The following is a 23454-nucleotide window of genomic DNA, read 5'->3' on the forward strand; positions in this document are numbered from 1 at the left end:
AGCCCTGAAAGAGAATCACCCTGGACTTTACTTAGTGAGAATTGATTTACATCATGGTAGTTTGGTTTCCAGTTCAACAGACAGGGAATATATCATATGCTGTTTAGATCAATGAAAGCTCATGTTTGTCCAGTATGCGCTCAATAACTTGGAAAATTTACATGTCCTATAGATTCTGCTGATTACTATGGCTAATTAAAATGATGAGAAGGTGCTATTGATCTAATTATGAAACATATGCATAATTTGGGATGCATATGGGATAAAATGTGGTGGCTGCGCTAATATGCCTGCCAAAGACATGCCTGTTGTCTTAAAATGCAGAGAAGGCTTTATGGGAATGCCATTCTCGCTGACGCCAGCTGACATACAGACACAAAAATAAATGGAGCGACTGTCACAGGGCTCCATTTCCCCTGTTAAGCCACAGGGTGCTGTGTCTAGAAGACCTGCCAAGCAAGAGGGGGCTGGCAGGGTGACTGAAGAAAGAGCAAGCCGTGCACCCACATCTGCACACGTATCAGGAGCGGGAACTCATGTGGAGGAGAAACTCCCTGGAAACTCGACAATGAACAGTTACTCAAAACTCTGCAGCTCCAGTGAGGACAGCTTCGAGTTACAGGCTAGCACAAGGTCAGAAGCTAAAAGCTTTGTTAAAAGCAAAAATAAGGATGAAGGCTATCGACCCCATCGATCAAAGCACTTTCAAAAAGGGAGTGAAAAAACCCATGGACTGGTACACTCTTCTCTATATCCGGCAGAATTGGGAAACCCTGGCCAAAAGCTCCAGAGGCAGAAGACGACGCACCACAAGAAAAGCAGTTCCTCTGCATCTGATTTGAGTGTGGTGAGTCAAGGATCATCAAGCTCATTGTCTGTTGTGGAAGAAAAAATTGAAGCAAAACTCAAATTCTCTCAATTTATTAATGAAGTTACTTTCAGAGTGCTTGATCCCATGAGTCTGAGGGCATACCGAGCTGCTAAACTGAAGAACACCTTTCCATCTGCTGTAAGAAGCCTAGATGATCTGCGCATTAAGAGAAAATCCCCCGAAGGCTGGAAAGAGAACATTCTAGATGGGAAAACTCATCGAGAGATCGACTTAAAGAGCCTGAGAAGTGATGACATTGTGGCTGGAGCAAGAAAAAGCAAACTAGAGAAGTCCTTGTCTCTGGATACAAGTCCTTCTCTTGGGTCATTTGATAATGATGCCTCATGCAGAAAAAGGTCTGGCTTGCCTGTGGAAATTATGATTTCTCAGAGCAAAGAAATGCCAGCCAGAAAATCTGCTTCTCTGCCTAGAAGCACAAGCATGGTGAGCTCTCTCTCAATCCACTTCTTTGGGTCATATGTGATAAATACTTGTGCATTAATGTCATTGTCTGAGAGTTGATCCTGTCTTGTTGGGCAGGGAGGGGGCTCTTACTGAATACAGAAATTTTTCTCTAGGAGGGAATAAACATGGCAGACTTATTTAGAGTAGCTGAAGAAACAAGCTTTAGGATTTATAAGAGGAAGGGAAGATAGGATACACCTCTCTAGTCCTTCCCAGTCCTTCTAATTTGGTAAAACACAATTTTAGGAGGTCAAACAAAAAAGATATTCCTGCATTGCAAGGAAATGTAGGTATAATCAAGCCAGCTCTACATGAGCAGGCAAGGCACCCCCAGGGAGGACAACTTAACCTGAAGAAGGTTCTGTGGCCAGCTTAGTTAAACTAGCTAGCCAAGTTTTCTAGGCTACAGTTTGCTCAAATACCTCTACAATAAACAGACATGCTCCATTAGTGCCAGTGAGAGGTCTAACATCCTGAAAACCTTGCAATGGATTGTACGTCTAGAATTATATATCTAGTCTGATAATTTCATTCCTAACCTTTCTGAGAAGCCCTAAGATCGCAGAATGTTATTTCTTTGGACTGAAGCTCTGTCTTCTGGGAGTTGGCCAAAACAAACTTTTTTTTTATAAGATCATTTCTTCTTATGATAGTCCATGATAGTCCTTGTTTCTCTAAGCAAAGGGTGTTCACACCTATGGAGAAGGCCTAAAGGAGACTGTTCTTTGCTTGCATGGCACTGTAGGAAATACTGCGCTGCCAGACCTTGAACTGCTACACTATATTGTTTTGCCTCTAGAGAAATAACTATAATCCTGCTAAAACAAAAAAAGGTCCCGGAACTATTGCTTATACATATGCACATGAATGTTGCTAAAATGTGAGCTGCTGAAGACTCACTGTTCTTTAAAAAGCTCATTCAAATTTAAAAACAAACAAAAAGTTGTCTGTGTTCACAGAGGACATAACAAATAAGAGACCATCCCAATCTCAAGAATTTCATGCTGTCTTCAGCAGCTCAAGCTTAGGATTTTATAGGATGCCCTTGGATGCTTTAGTTATCATCTATCAAAGTTAGCCTGAGGGAGAACAGAAGGGGTGAAAGATAATGAAACATGAAGAGAAATTGCATGTTCTGTCACGTCACCGCTCCACAATGGAAGCTGTCCTGCAAAGGGGTCAGAAGGCTCCAGACAGAGCCTATGGCAGGATTTTTTTTTTTTAAACATTTTGATTAGCCATCTGTCATAGCATCTTTTCCAGTGGACTTGCTCATACCGTACAGATCAGAACATCCAACTAATGGAACACTAACTGATTAAACACTCCTGAGTGCTTTATAATTCTAGTCAGTTAATGTAGGTACCAGTCTAGTCCAATTTAAGCATCAGCCTGCTGTAAATCTAGTCATTTAAATTTAAACACATTAATTACCAAGCATTTTATCTCAACAAACAATACTCAGCCTGCAGAACTCAACACTAGTAAAGGAAGCAGTATCAAGAGAAAAAAAATACCATGTTCACTGTTATCTGCAGATTCAGGACTCCTACATGCAAAGGTTTGCTTTGAATGCAATTTATTTCATGCAAGTCCTGAAGCACCTGAAGCATGCCTAGTAAGAAGCAAAAGGATAACTGTACAGTCTTGGATGTTGTTATTGTAAAGATATTTTTAAAATATTTGATTATATAATGTTCATTTGAATGCACATACAGAACACTGCCTAAAACTATATTTCAGTTGCCAAGTTATCATTAACATGTAGAAGATAATCTGAAAGAAAGAGAGAGAACAAGCGAGTGTTGGTTATATTGGCTTAGATAGAAAAACAGAAGAACAGAGACAATACCTATTCTGAAGGGCATGAAAGAGTAGACTTGAAAATTTAAGGCTAAGAAAGCTGAAGCTAAGAAAAAAAAAAGTGACTCAGAAGAGAAATCGTGTCACATTTCCTGTCATGCTTACTAAAATCCAATAAGATCTTCACAAGCATGTCTGCGCTTTTTTTGATGGGTCTGTACTAGATCCAGGCCCACTAAAGGGATTTTCAACTTTCACTCTTCAGACAGCTGATCAAAATATTGAGGAAGATTTCTATAGAATTAGATAACAGTTTGCAAATACTGAAATCAAATCTAAAGAAACCATCTTTACTGTAGATTTATCCAGAAGAACTTACAGCTAGCAGTATAGAAATCGATACGCTACTTAATGACCAAAGATAGAAAGAGTTCCAACAGGCAGAAAGCAATTACTAAGTATGATGGATGAGGCATTGCAGTGGTATAAAATGTTTGAGTACCCAGGTAAATAAGATGAAATTATTTCTCGTCTATGTGAAATTAAATTTGGAATGGTTGGCTAAATAATTGCAAAAGCCAAATGATTTCACTAGATGAAAGCAAACCTCCAAATCCATGCCAATGTAGGGGAGGGTACACAACTCCTAACTACGTCAGACTCACAGGCTGAAATAAGATGACTTGTTTAGTAGGTTGGAAAAAAATGTGAAAAGGATAAAAGGATAGCATAAAATGAAGTTTTTCTCGGCACTGGAAAGATATGGTTGTTCAAGTCTGTCAAAGGGAAGATCAAAACAGAAATAAACATGCCTGGATCCAAACAGGACTCATTGTCCTCAGATACAGGGTACATTATGTTTGAGAGAAAACCAGGCATGAGAAGAGACTGATCTTTGGCTTTTAAGACTTTTTCATGTTAAATGCATTTATTTCAGACTACTGATGATTTTCTTTGAGAAGACTTTGGGTATTTGAAACAGAACAGTTGGTATCAAGCCAAAGTTTAGTTCCTTTCATATAATCATATGTAGGATTGACTTCAGACCTGAACAACTCTGTAGAGTCATGAGACTTGAATCAAACTGGACATTACATTTGAGTCAAGATAAGTTGCATGCATAAGAGCATCAACATTCCAAACAGATCTCATCTTCAAGTATTTACTTTTGCCTGAACAAAAGGATATATTATAAAACATTATAAATTGATTTTTTCGTGTTTATGGAAAAAAAGGTCTGTTTCTTCTTTAGAGAATCTTTATCTTCACATCTTAAAAAAAAATCAACGAAGACTTAAAAACTTCCAATAGTACATATTCTGTGAGCAAGATGATTAGAATCACTTGACTATTGACCCCATCTTTATTACAAGATGCATATGTATCCTAAGGAATTGTGCACTTGTCACCCAAGGCCATGACATTATCTCATCTCATAGAATAAACAAGGTCAAGCCTGATCAATACAAATGACTTAGTATGCTGCAATATGCCCCCCAGATGCTGGCAACTCACTGTTCCAATTTGTGCAAACATCGTCTTACAAGAAAGCTTGGGTATGGAGAATGTCACTTCTATAGAAATTTTTGAAGATTAGGATTTTAAGAGCTATGAGACATGCTTGCACAGGGAGGGCATAAAAATAACCTTGCTCCATAGAAGCTAATCGTGTTTACTGAGCCATGTCCAATAATAATTTAGATGCATCTAGATAAATCCACCAACAGTTTATTACCGAGGTAGTGTCATTACATGAACACAGTAAGACTCTGACTCTTCCTAATTCTTTCTGAACCCAGAGTGATATGCCTGTGTACATTACATTACATAGACTTCTCACCTTGGTTTGGCACAAGCTTTGGGATATTTTCCTTATTTGACATACTCCAGCTACGAAGGTAACTGCATCCCTGCTGGTCTCACATCCCCACCTGCCTCCATCTCACAACAGAACTGCACTATTCTAATCATCCAGATCAGGCTGATGCGAAGCCACCCCTCAGAACCAGGCATACTTAGAGTCATTGATGCTTGAGCTGCTTCCTGCTTGATTTCCTCTAAAGCACCAGCTCAAGAGCCTTTACAAGCAGTTCCATTCCTTTGTACAGCTTTAGCAAAGCCTCCTAAAAGCAAGTATTCTTCCTTGCTCCAAATTCAAGCAACATATGCCCTAAAGTACAATTATAATAGCTGTTGAAACAGAAGGGGTCAAATGTCTGCTACAAAGGCTTTCATCTTCATAAAACGCAGATGAGTGAAGCACTCCATTCCTCTCACAAGAAGTGAATATCATTACAGTAAAGATGAAATATGACCAATTTAGATATTTATACAGTCTGTCAAGAAGATTCAAATTCTAATGATGCATATATGAAAATCTTAGCTAGTTGTTTCCTAAGGAGACCTATAGGTAGTCTCCTGAAGTAAAGTATCATGAGGCACTCACAAAAATAGGCAAAGTGATACCAGCTTCTGCTCCTTCTGCTATCTGTTATGCATAAGGATTCGTGCTGTTTATTATGGGTTCTCTTGCAAGAAAAATGCCTCAGCATGGGGATGCTTTATGTTCTGTGTGGAACATTAGTTCCGTTCCCTACTGTTACAACCACAGCTTTTGCAGGACAGTCTTACTCTACTGCAGGTTCTTTCCTATCTGAGTTCAGGTAGAGGAGGGTGTCATTTCTAAAGATACTTGGCTTCTGGGGCAATTAAATTCTAAAATAAGCTTGCTGAAAGAGCAGAAAGATGATGGTCCCTGTCCTTGGAGGACAAAAGGGCCAAATCTCTTTCATACATGATGTCTGTCCAGATGGATGCTGTAGAAGAAGCAAGTGTCTCACTCCTGGATGAATGTCAAAGCTTTTGTTTCTACTTATGGTACAGTGGTGTTTACAAATATGATCAGGATTCAAATATCCCAAAATGAAAAGTATCATTTCACTGCCTGATGTCTGAAATATGATAACAGAAATAAGAGGAGGCACCAGAAGCACTGAGAGGTAAAATGATTTGTCCAGATAAGTGGTCAAGCAAGGAGCAGAACACAGGCCAGAAAAGCCTTCCAATGTCCTGTTTTCTGACTTATTCCAGCTCTTTCAGGAAGGCAGGACGATTTAAAACCACCTTCAGTAGCAGAAAAAATGCAGCTCTGATCACCCAAAATTTGAGAACTACAAGAGAGAAAGAAAAAATAAGGAACAGGACTACATCAGATATTCTATTACTTAGCTAAAGTACATGATGAACCCTTATATTAATCTCTTACCACAACAGAATATGCCACATGATCACCTTTTTTGGCCTCCTGACCTCTCTTGTCACCTCATCTTGCATTCAACTGCTTAGAATTCTGCTCCCTTCTGCCTTGAAAACTGAAGATGACCTTCAGGCTGTTAAAATACAAGTTAAATGCATGACTTAATTCCTTTATCAAATACTATCCCAAGTTAGGACAATGGTCACTTCTTTACACACTCAGACTTTGGCAAAATCCATCTGTGCTTCAAATTCATTTGGAGATAACAGAAGAAGAATAGAGACACCGAACTAGTAAAACAAACCATAATTTTCTTTTGCTATAATTTCTTCTTCTGCAAACTGCTCAAAACAAGAATTTAAAACTTGTGTGTTTGATGATAGTATATAAAAACCATAGGTCAAATATTTGAATTTGGGTGTTAAAAGCCAAGTACCACATCTTTAATCAAGGGGTTGCCTATTTGCTTAGCACTTCCAAAGGTCACTAGAACTTCCAAAAGTCACTAGATGCAGTCAGTAGTCTGCATCACTAGAACCTTTCTCCTTCTTATGCCAATACTGTGGCATAAGAAACCACAATAGTGGTTTCTGTGAACCACTATTGTGAAATTGTCACTATAGTTGCATTAATTTCCATTTAATGATTTGCCAAATAGCAGTATTCCAAGTGTATTATGTATGCAGATATGCATGGTTGAAGCTTCAGGAGCAGATAAATTAGCCCGATGCGTATCACCCCATGAGAGATGAGCATGCAGTCCAGCCCTGCAAGCTATAGAAACTGATGACCATAATAAACAGCTGTGCTTTCTGACCTTCACAATGCCAATGAAATCAAGCACAAACTTGATTTATTCACTGATCAAGTTTTTGAAGAAGTCTCTACTTTTAAATACCTTCTCAGTCTCTGAGAGGACATGGCCAAGTTTGAAGCAGATAGTAGTATTCATTGTACCAGCAGCAGCCAGCTTGGACTAATAGTCAAAGTATTTATCTACTTTCATCAGCTAAATATGAATCGCTGAATAATCTCCTTCATTTTGTCTGTGACATTTATGGTACAGTCACAAGATAATGGCAGCTGAGAAGGCCATGCGCAAATTCATCTCTAGTTAATTTAACACTTCTTGTCCCAATAACGTGGTATCGACTCCTTTGCCCGCTGCTGAGAGGGCAGCAGCCGTATACGATAGGAGAGATCAGCATAATGTTTTTAGAGCAGCAGATGTGACATCATTTTACAAGCAACAGCACGAGCAGATGGTGTTTAGAGAGTTCTCCTTGCCTGCTCTAAAACACCTCCGTTGGGTCACTAATGGATCCTCCGTCTAGTCAAACACAGTGCATAAAGCTACAATGTTCCCAGGATGACGCATATCGTCATTTACAGCTTCTCAGCTCATCAAATACAAATTAGATCAAAATCTTCTTTACAGAGCATAGACACCTATAAGCCAGTACTCAAAAGAATAAGCTATTTATTCAAGATAGGACAAAATAAAAAGACAGTCTGAGCTACTTCATAATAAAAAGATTGTATTTCAACTCAATTAAGCCTCTCAACAAAAAAAAAAAAAAAGATGATTTTTTTTGATGTTAGGGTTTGTACTTGATTCCCCTCACCATTTTTAGAGGAAAAGGAGAGTAGCAAGTAAGAGAGGACGGAGATGTTTAGAAATAAGGGACAGGTGCTACTATAAAGTTGAATTTCTGCACAGGATGCAGGGTTCTGACCAGAACACAAGGTCATTTTTTCCTGCCAAATCTACTATTTGCCCTCAGATGTGTGAGTTCTAAGAGAAAAATGCTGAATCTATCCAGTTCAATGGATATCGATATCTCTAGGCACCATCACACAGAAAAGCAACATTGGCAATCAAAAAGTTTAGTGTTTTTTCTCCAGTGATTTTTGTTAACATGAATTTTCCCCTTCCTGTGAGAAGGTTTCAAAATCATTCTCAATTGCACACTCTATCTTTGGGTGCTTTTACAAAGAAATGGTACTGTCAGGGTAATTGAAGCTACAACAGGTTTACAACAATTGCCATCAGCAGAGATGCCTGAAAGATGCAGAGCCAGGCAAGGGAAGGAAGGAGTGAGATGGAGAGAAGACCAATAGCTCTTTCTTCTTAGGCCCGTTTGGTTTAAAATCCTTCCTGTGCAATTTATGACATGACAGGTTTTAAAGGTGTTTCTACTCGTATTTCTTTCATTCCTTCAGCCAGCAGCCTGTGTTTGTCATGCTTGTGAATTGATTTCTTGTACTTCTACAACATGGCTTGGGCATCAGAGGCAGAAGGCCTCAGCATGTGGGACTCCCTCCCTCAGATATATACAATAATTAACACAACCGTTTCATCTGGTCAACGTTATGAAAACTTTTGAATTCTCCCAATAGCTGACTGAAATGCAAGGCACTAGTCAGAGCCAGAGCTTGCACTGATGTATTTTTCCGTGACTGATATTTTTGGTCCACTCTTCTAAGGTTTTCATTTGTATTAAAGTTCTGCCCATTGATGTACTGAATGTGGTTAATAGAAACACAGGTGTAACCTTATGCCCTTCCCCACCATGCTGTAATATCACCTGAGTAAATGAAAAGTTCAAATCTGAGTATGAACCTAGTACACCATGCATTCTGGGGACAGAAAAGAAGGAATCAGTATTTCATTACTTCCTTCCAAAGCTGTAATTGAAATATCCCATTTTCTGTAGGTCTTGGTACTGTGTGGGTTTGAGCCTCACATCAGAAACTGTGGAAATAAGACTCTGACACATGGTGAGACAGACTTCTGAAGCAGAAAATTTTATGAGTTGAAGCATGAATTTGAAGGTTTGTACTAAATCAGACCCCAATGAAACAAAGCCTATCTTCTCTAATGCTAGGCATTCGTATCTCAGAACTGCAGCGCTGACCTCAGGTCTGGTAACGACCTCATTCAGGATGCTTCTTTGTATTTTTAAAACATGTACTTTGTTCAATAAACCCTATAAAAATGGTATTTCCATAGGCTGTCTCACACATCTGTTTCAGGGACTTCTTTGCATAGAGGCTTTTATCTGACCTTCTCGAATGAAACTTTCTAATGCCAAGAGTCCTTAGATGACAGAAAACCACATCTTGTGGATAAGAAATAAGCAGCAGATGCTATAAATCTTGGCTTTTAATCATTCTACCATGATATTCTCATAAACAGGCCGGAAAAAATAAGGTGAAAAATATTAAAAGGTAGATGTAAAACTGACTGGAAAAATCTTATTGAGAGGATAGATCTTAACATTCAGTAGGGAGTGGGGTCTTCCTGGGATGAATATCATTTAATTTTACAAGCAGATGCATTTGCTTTGAGATACCGTTGCTGTCTGTCTGCAGAGAGTAAATAAAACATGCAGTTCTGCTCACTTGTCTCATTTGGAGAGTAACAGCAGCACATTTATATCCCTGTGTAATGCTCTTGGGCGCATGCTTGTGAAATTTCCAAGAGTAGGCTCACAACAATAAGCTAGCATCTACTGAGGTTAAAGGAGGCTTTTTGTTTCTGAAAATGAACCTTCATCTCCTGTTTGCTTTTCTGTATTGTAGCTTACAATAGTAAGCTAGCATGTAGTTCTTCTGCAACCCTTTTGCCATCCTAAATCCATTCCTTAAATTTATAACCCAAAGCCTGATCAGCCTAGACCAGAAAGGAAGTTATTTAAACATCTTGCTACAGTCCCATCCTCCAAATCACCACTATATCTGCACTTCCACTGCCAGAAGTGAAGATAATCCAGCACTTTTGGGGAGTTTAATGTTAAAAACACTCAAGTAAGCAGGATCCAACAGCACTGAACAAGCTGCCCAGTGCTAAATAGACAGTGAGTAGGCTGAAGACAGGGGACTTCTGCTCAGATGTTGCAGACCTACCTTCTGTTTCTGATGGTAAGTTCGATACTCGCAAGGAGTCACTAAGAAAGTTATTCAAATACACATTTTCATCCGCCAGGCTCAGGAGCTGTCTGCATCAATATTTGATGTTAGCTGGGCAGGAACGATCACCCTGATGGTTGTGCCTGCCTCCATCACCATGGCAGTTTAAACAAAAGAGAAAGAGGAATAAATACCAGGCCTGTTCACACAGCAACTCTCGTTGCCTTGAAAACAAAGAGATGAATCCCTAAAAGGCAGAGATTCCCTAGATAGCTATAGTAACCAAAACCTGCTGCGTGAACATGGGTAGAAATGAGCGGCTGCTGAGGAGCTGCAAACGGGTGGTTGTGGCAGCCGCTCGTTTCTACAGCCGCCTGCCCCATGGCCGTGCTGCGCACTACGCTGCGGGCTGCGCTGCAGGAAGCACCGGGCGCCTCCTGCCTCGGGGCCTGCGGGGCTGAATCACAGGCTTGTGAGCCAGCACAGCCAGGAAGCCACCAATAAAACCAAGCAATGCCCCGGCGGGCACTTATTAAGGTGCTGCCCAGGCCCTGCGTGCCAGTATGAGGCCTCAGGGGCCCTGCCCCACCATCATTTCAACCTGGCCCATGGCTGTCATTTTAGCCCAGACAATAGCCACTATTTCAGCCCAGCCCAAGACCCTTGGCCCCAGACCTGCCGCAGTCTCCCTGCCATGAGCCACCATTTTCATGGTCCCCCTAGCATGACTTTTGGCCAGGTCCTGCAGAGCTACCTCGACTGCCCTTCTCCCTCCTGAAGCCATGGGAGATGCCCAGGCACAGGGGCCTGGCCCTGGCCCCATGGGAGGCCCCTACAAGAAGAGCCCTGACAGGAGCAGGAGACAGATGGAGGAGCTACCTTTGCCAGACACTCATCTCCTTCCCTGCCGGCACAGCCATTCCCTCACAGCAATGGAAAAGACGACAAAATGTTTCCCAGAGCACAAGATGCTATTGTGAGGAGGAAATTGAGGATCACTGTAACAAAGCCAGAGTAATGCAGTGATCATAAGGAATTGAAATAGAATGACAATCTGCTGTCCTTTTCTCTCTCTCAAAAAAAAAATCTGCTAAAACTGTACAGGCACCCATATTTCAGCAGCAGAACTCAGAACTGCATATTCATTTGCCTTGTGTACAGAGATCTTCATTTTTAGCTATTTTGAGGTTTTCTCCTGTGCTTTTTTTTTTTTTTTTTTTTTTTTCTTTTTTGATGTAGCAAACATAAAATGGACATTGAGCCAGTTAGTAAAGTTACAGGAGGGAAAGATGCAGTCCATTACATTCAATGAAGTTAATTAAAAATACAATTAAAGCAGAAACAGCAACGAGAATTGGAACACAATAAATAATTAAAACAAAATTAGTCTGGCACTTTTGTTGAGCCAACCTTAGTCCCCAGTTAAATCTAAATGGCTTTTTACCTCATTGGTAGCAACAGACCTTACACAACAGTAAATTTTCCTTCCAGGACTGTGGTAGAAGGGCACGCACCCAGGTTTCCCACTTTCCCCATGCTCTGTCCGACTTTTCCTCACTAATCTGCCATTCAACTCCCATTCTGTAGTGATAAGAAACTGGGGACTGGACTATCTGAGGAGAGAAGTCGCAAAGAAAATAACAATAATCCTTAATTATTCCAATCACAACAAAATGAAAGTCCCCTACTGATGGAGCAGAATTGTTGTCACATTGTTGTTTATCTATTTATTTAGTTTGGGAACAGGAAAGAATAGAAGAGCCAAAGCTCTTCCTCTGCTGAGGTACTTGTATCTTATTTGCATCCCACTTATACTCATTTTAAAAGTGAGACCACTTGAGCTCAAGACTAGCTTGAGAAGGAACCTTTGTCCTTCAAATCCCAGGCCTTTGATACACATTCTTGGTACTAAATGCTTCAATTTTGAGTTCATATCTGCATGAATAAGTAATACAAATCCTTCTGTCTATGTCTGATACTACCACAGCAATGGTCCAGGACCAAAAATTGTATGTATTTTGGCAGCTGTAGACAGTTTCCTGCTTTTCAGGTATTCATTTCCTTCCTTGAAGGAAATAAGTGTTTCCCCTATATTGAGAAACATGAGTGACAGAGCGCAGAGAGCTGAGAAAAATATTTCAGTTTTTTCTTTCTAACATAATGTCTCCAGTTCTCTGAGAAGGAAGAAACAGGTGAACCTCTGTGGCTGAGTCAGTATTTAATAACATAATAATTAGCTGAAGATAATGAAAACTAAGGATTAAGTATTTTCCATTCTTACTGGATTTCTAGCAACAGAAGAAAAACCCAGGTAGTTTTTCTAGTAACTCAAGTTATTTTAGAACTAACAATCAGTAGCTTGGTTCTTGCATTTCTTAAAACTATGAATCTCTCATAGCTATAATAAATATTAGCATACATCCTCTAAGCTGTGATGGAACTTCACAAAGGTACACATGCACTGCTTTAATATGGCAAGCTTTTTAACATGCCAATGACTAACAGATTTCTTTAAAATTCTTACTTTCTTTTCAACAACAACAACAGTTAGGACCACAGCTGTTCCAATACTGATTTGTATATTGACAATTGCATTAAAAATATGTATTGCTGCAAAATGCAGGTGAAGACGGTTATAGATTTATAGGACTTACCACTGTGTTTCAAACTGCTCTGTTAAACCTGGACAATGAAGGCTTTTCTTAGATGACCAAAGCAAAAGAGGACATAATAGGGTACTTTCTTTGTCCTCATGATTTATTGAGTATTGTCGAGCAAAAGCCCGTTAACGCTCTGCCTCAGTTTCCCTGGGTATAAAGTAAGAATAACTTATAAAACATGCAGTATTGTATAGTATTTAAGGTCTTCCAGAAAATGGAAGTGCAAATAGGTGTTGCAAAACATGCCTCAGAAGGTAGAAAGCCTTGACTAATCAGTTCATTCCTTGATTAGCATACTTGGAGGAATCCTCATGCTCCTACAGACAGTGCAACTTTTCATTATACCTTCATACATTCCTTACCAAATGTGAAACCAAAATCAATTGCCTGTTTCTGTTCTTGCTATTCCTAAATGTTTATGTTTTGCTTTGGTTTTGTTCAAAACCTTTATGATGTGGTCTTTCACTGTAAACACATCTTTTTCTTTGAACTGAAGAATGAAAAATTATGATGAATGTAGGAGTAACATTTACATCAGAGACGTAAAAAATTTAAGAACACTATGTGCAGCATGATAAGCAAGGTAAAGATATAGGGCAGGAAGATGCTTCTATGTGAAGGTATTTTCAGTTCGGTGTTTCCTAGGTGTTGCATTGGGAACATGCAATAACCTTTCTTGAGACACTGAGGGACAACCAAGTTATGTGTTTACAGTCACAGTAGCTCTGAACTTGGGAGATTTTTACTTAACTCCAAAGTTTCCTAAAATTATTTTCAGTGGGCAATTTTGCATAGAAATGCCACAACCATGTCCTTCTTCATCAGCTAGCAAGTTACCTGTTTCATAGTTATCTATTTCCTAGCATAGTTATCTGTTTCGCTGAAACTTTGTGCACCTTTCTTTTCTTACCAGAGCAAGTAGATTGATGTGAATGCTCACACAGATGCCTCATTGTGTTATCTCACAGTTAATGTATCTCATATTTATGGCACTTCTTTGCCTGGCACAACTACGCATATTACTTTCCAGGTTCATGTGGACCCATATATTCAATAGTCTAGTTTTATCTCTTTAGTTTCTACTGTTTTTGTCCTTCCCTTTCATACTGATAAGAACTGGACTGTCAAGTCTTAGGATCTGATATCAAGTTTAAAACCACCATGTCCTATTTGCTTTCCAGTTGATAGTCTTCTGCTACAGTGCCAGCTCAGCTGAACTTATGCTTCTGTCACCATCCTCTCAGATATGCATATGTTATGGTGTTTTCACTCTCACACAAAATTTTCAAAAATACTCTCACATATGGTATGTTCTTGTCTTTATGTTAGGTCCAGTTCCACACAACTCTTACTTGATAATGACTTTGAACTCTAATTCTCAAATCTTCTTTATTTCAACACTTTGAGTTCTCAACTATAGCTGTAGTGCCAGTGCACTGTCAGTCCCACATAACTTTGATCTACATGGAATAACTTTATGGCAGAGCAAACTTAAATATCTTAAAGTTTGTCCTGAGTCTCCCCTAGAAACTACCTAGTCTGAGCTCTTTGTTCCTGCCACTCAGCCTCTCAGAAGTGCAAGACTGACTGCTCAGCCTTAGTTCAGTCACAGACCTTCTATATTTGTACTTTCTTTTAATAGCTCTAAGCTAAAAATACCCTGTGTTTTTATATCAAGTACAGCACTCAAATTCCTGTAATGCAGTTTTACAGTTAAATTACCTTTTCTGGATTAACTGGAAATTGCTAGCTTCAGTACAAGTGCAGCAGAATTTGCTACTGACAGAAATAAATCTACCTTCCATCTCTCTTGCTTTCCACTGTCATTCATTACTTGCAGATGATAGGTGCACCATTAAAGTCTATTCCAGTTGTCTTCTATCTTTACAAACAAACCTAAAAATCAGATCTAACAGTCCTTTACACATCTCTCTCCACATTTTCTGTAGCTTTTATTTAGAAGGGCTACAAGGGGGTATTCTGTAATTGCTTTGGGCCTAGAGTACTTCAGACAAATTTTCTTTGTTCTGTGAAAAGTTTTCATCCATCCCCCTTTACAGAACATATTAAAACATAAGTGACTGCCATGTTTGTCCTCTGTATTAACACTTTCCCCTGCAAAACTTCAAAAACAAAAAAGAGAATAAAACAAGCAGTAAAGCAGTTACAGCTTTTGACACTCTTCTGATATAAAGACCTGAGTTACATATCACTGTGTTTTAAGTAGCATGCTTTGGAGACTTGCAAGTAGCAAAGTATGGTCAGACAGGTACTTGTAATGCTCTTGGAGTTATCACTCTTCCTTGTCATATGGGTTACATACCAAAACTCAAGACACACACCCAGGACCAGTATTGTCTAGAGGTATGAAGTAGCTTTGGGACTGATTCCCAGGAGGTGAATGACAGCAGTTTCTCTGGGGTCTCACCACTTCTATGCAAGTCCCCTGTGAGCCGTTAAGCCTGGCAGACTGGGGAAATCTGTAGCATCCCCTGCGAGTTTGTCTCTTCCTGCAGAAACAGATTTGGATCATCCAAATCCCTACAGCTGGGCACCCTCGTCTGTACAGGAGTTGCTCAGCCCTGTGACACCTTGAAAAGTGCCTAGTTATAGCTCTTATTTGAGCATGGAGAAGTTTATACAGGAATCAGGGCACATACTGTAGAGTCTACACTACTTTGAGACTTGAATTTCTTAAAGGGAAAGCAGAAATTAGCTTTCCAATTTTGTCTCATGGGAGAAAACCTGGCATAGCTAATAATCTTTTCAGACAACATAATTTGCATAATTTTACCAAGAACTAGACATTTTAATTTCTGATAAGGAATGTTAACAATTCCCTTTGGTTAAAAATAGCTTGCTCCTATGACTTTTTGGTTATTAATAGTTTACCCAGCTCTCATTTGAAACATTTTGATAAATGTTCAGGACTTCAAAGCCGCACGTTTGATCATTTATTTAGCTAAACCACTTAGCACAGAGGTAAGAATGTCTTCAAAGCAGGAGCTTGCTTTAAAAAAAATCTACATAAGTTATTGATTAGACATGACTTGTAATCTTTCAGTATAGCTGATTTAAAAAAAAAAAAAAAAACTCTAAAAATAATCTTCCTGGATCAATTTATTTTTATTTATTTATTTTTAAGTTTATCAGCAGTCATGCTGTCATTTCTTTTTGATCCTTTGGAATAACGCCCCTTTCTTTAATGAAGATGCCTTTTTATTTTATATTTATTTTATTCTAAATCGAAACAACTTTCCCAAGAACTCTGAAGAGGAGCTGCAGTACTTCCTCCTTAATGGCATTTCACCTACAGGCTGTTTATCAGATAAGGCATTTCCATTTTTTATTTTTGTATTTCCTGTCCCACCCTGCTTTTCCTTCTGAATTAGGCACATACTTGATTAGAAGAATTTATTTCTTCCTTTGCCTGATATTAATTTTAGGAAACTTTCCATGCCATCGAACTCACATACAGCTCCCCAGCAATCTTACTTCCATGTCATGTGAGACTTAGGATTTCACCATTCCTCCGATCACCTTCCTCCATGCTTATTCTGGCAAATAAATAAACAAACACAAATCTAAACAAACAAAAATCTAACTGTCCATTCCAGAGGAAGCAAGCAAGGTCCCCAGCCTGAAAGGCAAGGGCCACACAAGGGAATCTATAAAGGCTGTAGCTGTCTTGTGCCCATGAGCCTAAATTTGCTTTAGGCAGCTAAAAATTTTAACAACTTAATTCTCACACTGGTTATTTCCTAGTCATAATGGGTTGGGAGAAGGAATTATCTTATGGAAGGTTCTATAGATCCTCATCACTTTGTTGAGAAATTTGAGAATTCCATGCTGCTGCTTTCCCTATCAAAAATAGCAGCTTCATGTTTGGGCCAACATTTCCTAAAGGATGCACAAGTGTAAAAGGGCATCTGTGAAAGTCCTCTAAAGTGATTTGATTTAATGAGACATGATAATTATTTTTTTTAATATATTGTACTACTTAATGACAATAAAACACTTTTTCAATAACTATAGAGCTTATTAAGAGCTCTCAGAAGGTAGTTTCACAGGAAATTACCTCTTGGAAATTACGTCCAGCAATCTTAGGCCTTTCTATTGGTGACTGAGAGGAAACATTTTAAAATTATGATGAATTCATGGATAAAACAAACATTGACAATATGGTAAATAATCATGAGATCAGAGCGATTTAAGTGATCTTGCTTTGCTCTTGTTAATGCTCTTTGGAAAAAAACAATAATAAAACCAGTGATAAAGTTACACATCTAAGTATAAGAAAGGTCATGCTTACAGACTCAAGAGACTGTAAAACAAAGTCTGTAGATAGTGAAGTAGCTCTTCTGACAGTGTAAATAAAAAGAAGCTAACATAGCCTTGGAAATATAACTAGAGGTATAGCATTACATTGGTATCTTCAAGTCAATGCCCAGAATAAACAAGTTTGGTAGTTGAAAGACTCTTTGGAAACAGAGGGTGGACTACATGATCTCCAGAGGTCCCTTTCAACCTCAGCCATTCTGTGAAAATTCAAGGTGGTATTGAAAAGAGATTTAAGAATTATTCACAGTGAGAAGAAATTCATGTGCTTGAAAATAGATTTAAAAGGATGTGCTCCAGGCAAAGGCAAGGCTAACTAGTGTGTAATTCCTCGGGTTGTCCTTTTTAAAGATGGGTGTGGTGTTACTCCAGAATATTGTGTATGTTACATTTACTTGGTCCGGGGGAGATCTGTAGAGAACATGAGCTCCTATTAGTTGAATTAAGGAATCAGACAGAGAGGATTGAGAGAAAAATAAAGTTTATGTCATTCAAAACATGCTAAGAAAAGAAAAATATTGTAAGTCTGTATGGTCCAAAAGGTTGATAATAGGTTAACACAGTGACTAGTGAGTCATACTTCAATAATAATGTAGGAAAAGAAGATGAAGAGTGAAGTCAAAAACCTTGAAGATAGTACAAACTTATTCAGGAAAGTTAAAAGATAACTGATTTCAAACAGAACTAAAGAAGCTGAACAAAGGGAAAGGTAAAATTCAATATCAACATAACCAAGTTGTGCTTGATAGCAAGAAATCTATGTTTATTGGGGGAAAAAGACAGGAAATAGAAGAAAAAGCCTTTCTGGAAAACTCAGTAGGAACATTAGGTAAATACTATTGTAGTCCAAAAAGCAAGTAGTAAGCATTTCACTTGAGTCTAGAGTGCTGAAAACATTTCTGATCTTCATCCTGTCAATGCCAGGCAGGAACAGAAAGCTTTCAGGGAAAGGAATTTTAATAAGAGTAGTTAAAAGAGTTCTCCTGGAAGAGGCAGCAAAAAGGCTGGATTGAGTTTTGAAGAAACACATACAAAATCCAGATAGCAAAGTGATTGCCAGGTACTTCGGTTTCTACCTTTGCAACGCGAGAGAGAAAGACTGAAATGACACAAAGTCAACAAATTTAGAACTGATCAAAAGAAGTGATTTTTAAACACAAATTAAATTGCATGTGGAACTCCTTGTCACAAAACAATCTGAAGGTCTAAGAGATCAATAGGGATGGCAGTAAAGTTAGACATTCATCTGGAGGTATATAAATCAGCAGGCAGCAACCATCTGAATACCTGACAGAAGTTAGATAGTTTCTTTCTTAGAGGATATGCCATATTTACATATCACATGCTGCATTAGGAATATTCTAGATAAAAAAAAAAAAAAAAAAAAACCTAGCAATATAAAAATGGCAAAGTCTGTAATGTGAGAGAACTTTTATTAGGCCAACCAATACATTTGGGGAAAGAAAAACAAGAAAAAAACCCCGTGTTTTAAAAATTGTGTTCTTTTTTTTTTTTTTTTTTGAATCAAATAAAGTTTTAGGAACATTATGTCTTTTCTGTATGTTTCTCAGAGTGTAACTGATCTAATAAAATATATTAAATCTCCTCATAAAATTTAACTAGCTCATTTCATTGTGCTGGCTATCATTCTAGAGAGGAAATAAATAAATATATAAAAAGCAGCTTCAATTCCCAAAAGAATGACATGACAAAATGAAATATTTCTTTTTGAGAGCTCATTTGGCTCACTTGTCTTAGGCCACCAGACTGACCCTGACAGGCCTTTCTTGTGATGTCTGAAATATAGGTTTACAGACAAATCCTTGCTATCCCCTTTGGTTTAACAGTGAGAGAGGAGATGTCATCTTCTCCCTGATAAATACTAATATCAAACTCAAAGTTCAAGTGACTTTGCCCCAAAGGAATACTCTTGTTGGACAAAGCTCTGAAAATAGTTGAATAAGATAATGAACTATCACACAGAGAGTAACAATGCCAGGCTATAAATTCCTGTCTTTTCCCAGTTAAGAAAGGACATTAGAGAGTTCCCCCCCTGCCCCGAACAGCTTTAGAATTTTTCTGCAGTGTATCGGAAAAAAGCATCTGCATGTTGACTGTAATTATATATTTATATGAATATTATATACTAAAACCTCTGTCTTGACTGATAAGTCCTTTTTTTCCACCATTTACCTCCTCAGTTCACTGTATGTCTTTTATCAAACCCTTCAACTATTTTAGTCAATTATTTGACTTTTTTCTTTTTTTTTCTTAATGTTTTATATGAAGTTGTGGCATCAATATTTTTCCCCCTGTTACACTAAGTGACAATGCTTCTTTCTCTAGTTCTGTTCTCTCAGACTGTCATGTTTACACTGTTAAAAGAAGGATATTGTGTCATAGGGTTGTATGGCTCTATCTTGAGCTTCAGCTTCCATCTTGTGGGTCTGTCTTTTCTGAATATCCAGAAAAACTTTTTAAGAAAATGCACTTTCAAATGTGCTTATATGTTTTACTGTTGATAAGTCTGGATGGTCTTACTTTAGAAGCCTGATCGATTTCTCAGGCAGATTTTTAGCACTAGAATTCCTTCTGTTTTGCTACAAATGCAATGGTAAATGCTACAAATGGCAAATGCATAATCTCCCTTTGTTTATTTCCACACAAGAGCAATTAATTCATTGCTTTATATTCAGGACTGCATTCTTACACCAAATATCACCAATATAAATGCTGCTTTGGTTTAATTTATACCAAATTTGATGCCCTGTTTCCCTGCCTTAGTAGTCATGCATTAGTGTTTTACAGAAAAAGACACTCCAGGAGTTTTCCAGCTCCTTTTGTCCCTCAGTCTCATGGTCCTCAATTCTTTTCTTCTCCCCGCATATTTGTGATATTGGGAAGTGCTGTTCACAACCCTCTTCCCGCCCCCACCCACCACCACCACAGGTAGGAATACAGAGAAACAAGGACTCAAAACCATCTTCTGACTAATCCCAGCATCACACAAAGAATATGTTGAAAAGCACAAATCCAGAAAGTAGGAGAAAAAGTCTCTTTGATACAAAACTTCAGTTTAAGAAACCTGTTAAAAAAAACCCAAAATCTTTAACAGATACTAAATACACTTGTTTTTACGGAGCTTAACAGGCTGGATCTTTATCAGTTCTATTTTCCTAACCTACTTCATCAAATCAATGCAGTAATGATATAACTGTCCTAACTGAATTAGGATTAGGGTTGCAGTCTTCATTACAGACTGTCCTAAATAAATATACAAAAAAAAAAAAAAAAAAAAAAAAAACAGTGACATGTTTAATGCAGGTACACTCTGCACTATAGTTTAGCCCCGAACATGAATATAGTTAATTATGTTCATAATGGCAAGGTTCAAGAGGTTTACTGAAAGTAGTACAAAGAACGTGACATAGGTGAAAGAATTGAAGATTCCTAACACCCTCTTTGCTGTCCAAAATACTAAACTCTTTTTAGGCTGAGTTCTTAAAGAAAGCAAGCCACTGTGTCTTCATCTAACCTTGAAGGGAAAGCTAGCATGTGGTGACACTATTTATAGAGCATTGTTCATTAATTTATTAGGGTACCACACAGAGATTGCTTGTTTTTCTGAACCTGGGCAATATCCGTGAGTCATTGTCCTTGTTCATCTCTACCTCAGTCTTCCTGGCTTGCAAACATGCCATTCCCTTAGGAGTGATGGACACAACCATTCTAAATGAATAACCCATTTGAAATAACAACTAGGTAAAAAAAAAAAACACAGCTGTGATGATAGTTGAAAAAGTTTCCTGCATTTCCTTTTGTAATAATTAATCTCCTTAGAAACTCTTTTGGAGTAATTAATAGGAACACACTCTCTGTAGTCACTTTGATACGGCCTGCTCAGTCTCTTCCACTGCCACTTGGCAAGGGAGTGTCTGCTCTGACCTCTACTAAAAATATTTTTCCTATCAGCCCGCAGAGTCAGCGGCTTCTCTATTGACCTCAGAAGAAAGGGAGCAGCTGACCAATGTCTCTGCAGCTCTGTTCCTTGAGAAGGATCAGCTGCTCTCTGATCCCTACCTACCGTTGCCAGGTATTCATCAGAAAACCATTAGCCCAGCAAAACACTACCTTAATGGTGCTTCATCCAGTAACACTTCTCTTCCAAATTTCATTAGTGCAACATGACATATTTGCAGGTATAGGCTGTTGTTATTCGATACCTCCCATTCTTCTCCTCTCTATAGCCTTTTTGTAGACTCTACTTATGTTTCACTGCCTTTTTCTTGTCTCAATAGCAGCCATCTGGGATGTGAACAGGACTGACCTCAGTCAATAGCACTGCTTCACATATAGTCTGTGACTCAGAAATCACCTAGGGTCACAAAGGAGGACAGTGTGTATAATATGTCTGCCATATAACAAGAAATCACACAACTTCCCTGAGTCGGGGATAAGTTTTACTGTTGTGCTAATTAATGATATAGGCATTAAGGGAGAAATATTTTTTTTTTCAATAGGGGAGGAAAAAAACATTCCTTCACAGTCAGGAAATTCCATCATTATTTAGCTAGCTTTGTGGTAATAAAAATACACAAACATCTTAGACCTGCTTATGATTGTAGATATATATATATATATATATATATGCATACATATGTATATTTTACTTACAAATTTGATTTGCAGGTAGCTTTTCTCTTAGACTATTACAGTAAATACCTGACTGGCCAAGTCTACTGCTATCTACAGCAAAGATTTCCGTGTCTTTGCAGGAAGTTGTGAGAAGATGTTGGATGGCAGAGCACCACAATCAGACTGTGTTTTTTGTTTGTTTGTTTGTTTGTTTTCCCAGTTTCAAAAAGTGAGAGATTTAGAAGAACATATTTGTAATTGGCAACAGGAGATATGGCTTTTGTGTGTGTGTGTGTGGTAAGATAGAGGATTTCATTACATGGAATCCCCTTCACTTCAACTCTGTGTAGAGACTACATGAAATAAATTAGTGACAGCTTCTTCCAATATACTGCATATACAGGTGCTTTACAAGGAAGGAGAGTTCCCTCATCTGCACTCCAGAGCTCCATCAGGATTGCTCTGGAGTAGACAGAAGCTTGACTGTCTCTCAGACATTTCAGCTCTGTTTTGCCTACTTGTTTTACCAAAACCTAAAGCCAGGCAAATATCTTGACCACAATCAGTCAGTTCTTTGCCTGTATAAGCAATAAGGGAAAGCTTCTTTCTTCAAAGTAAAACTCCTCTAAAGAATGTAACCAAGATCAAATTAATAAGACTATGACATTTAAACAATAGTGGAAGCAAATGAAAAAAATGCTATCCTTTGTGTAATTATCACAACCACCTATTGAAACAGACCATTCTTTATGGCATAATTCTATAAGAGATTAACTGTTTTTGATAATTTCAGCATTTCTGAAAAACTGTTATATATAGGTTTTTGTTTTTCTGAACTGTTATCTGTGCTTTCTTCAAAAACCATCTTTGAGGTAAAAGACTGTTCAAAAAAGAAAGAAAAAGAAAAAGCATTTGTGAACCCTCCTCCCCTATCGTGTTGGAAGGGACTTCAGTTTTCTACAAGTTCTGCCTAGAAGTATGGTCTTTCTTGCTTCATTCATTAAAAATAGCAATGCAGCAGTATGAATGTATCCTTTGGGATTCTACATTAAATGCAGACTTCTGCATCCCAGGCTGACTTACATCTGTGTAGCCCTTTTGATGTCTCTTGGCACACCACCGCAGCTGTCCCTCGTAGTAGGCATTTGAATTGATTAACACGCTTGCTCCTTTTCTCTTTCCCTCCTGCTCTCAGGGCAGCACCTTGAAAGATTTACCGCTCTCCAGAGGGGTGAGGCACTCTTTGGATGCCCTGAGGACAGGATAATTGCTGAATCAAAACCTCCCATGAGGATGTGAGCTTTGAACTTTTCTTTCAAGATTTAAATTCTGTAACTACCTTTCCTCAGCATATGTGTAACAGATTGTTAAAGAATAATATCCTAATAAGAAATGCATCATTATAGATAACCAGGAGAAAAGAGTGGAGCAGTATCCTTAAAATATTGTTTGCTAAGATTCAGTCACTAAATCTCTAGTCCAGCCAGTAATTAAACACATAAATAGTCATAGCA

The 23454-nt window shown here is 38.4% G+C and overlaps 1 protein-coding gene across 1 annotated transcript in view; it reads left to right on the top strand.

Annotated features, from left to right (window-relative positions):
- Window positions 1–385: 385 nt before the first annotated feature.
- BEGAIN (brain enriched guanylate kinase associated) overlaps window positions 386–23454 on the top strand; it is a 141232-nt gene continuing 118163 nt past the window's right edge. The window contains exon 1 of the mRNA XM_088539650.1: window positions 386–1315. Within this exon, the coding sequence (XP_088395776.1) occupies window positions 386–1315 (930 nt within the window). The remainder of the gene's footprint in view (window positions 1316–23454) is intronic.

The sequence above is a fragment of the Tinamus guttatus genome, unplaced genomic scaffold, assembly GCF_059628265.1.
Source record: "Tinamus guttatus ecotype Peru unplaced genomic scaffold, ASM5962826v1 Tinamus_guttatus_pri_ptg000048l, whole genome shotgun sequence".
Taxonomy (NCBI): Eukaryota; Metazoa; Chordata; class Aves; order Tinamiformes; family Tinamidae; genus Tinamus; species Tinamus guttatus.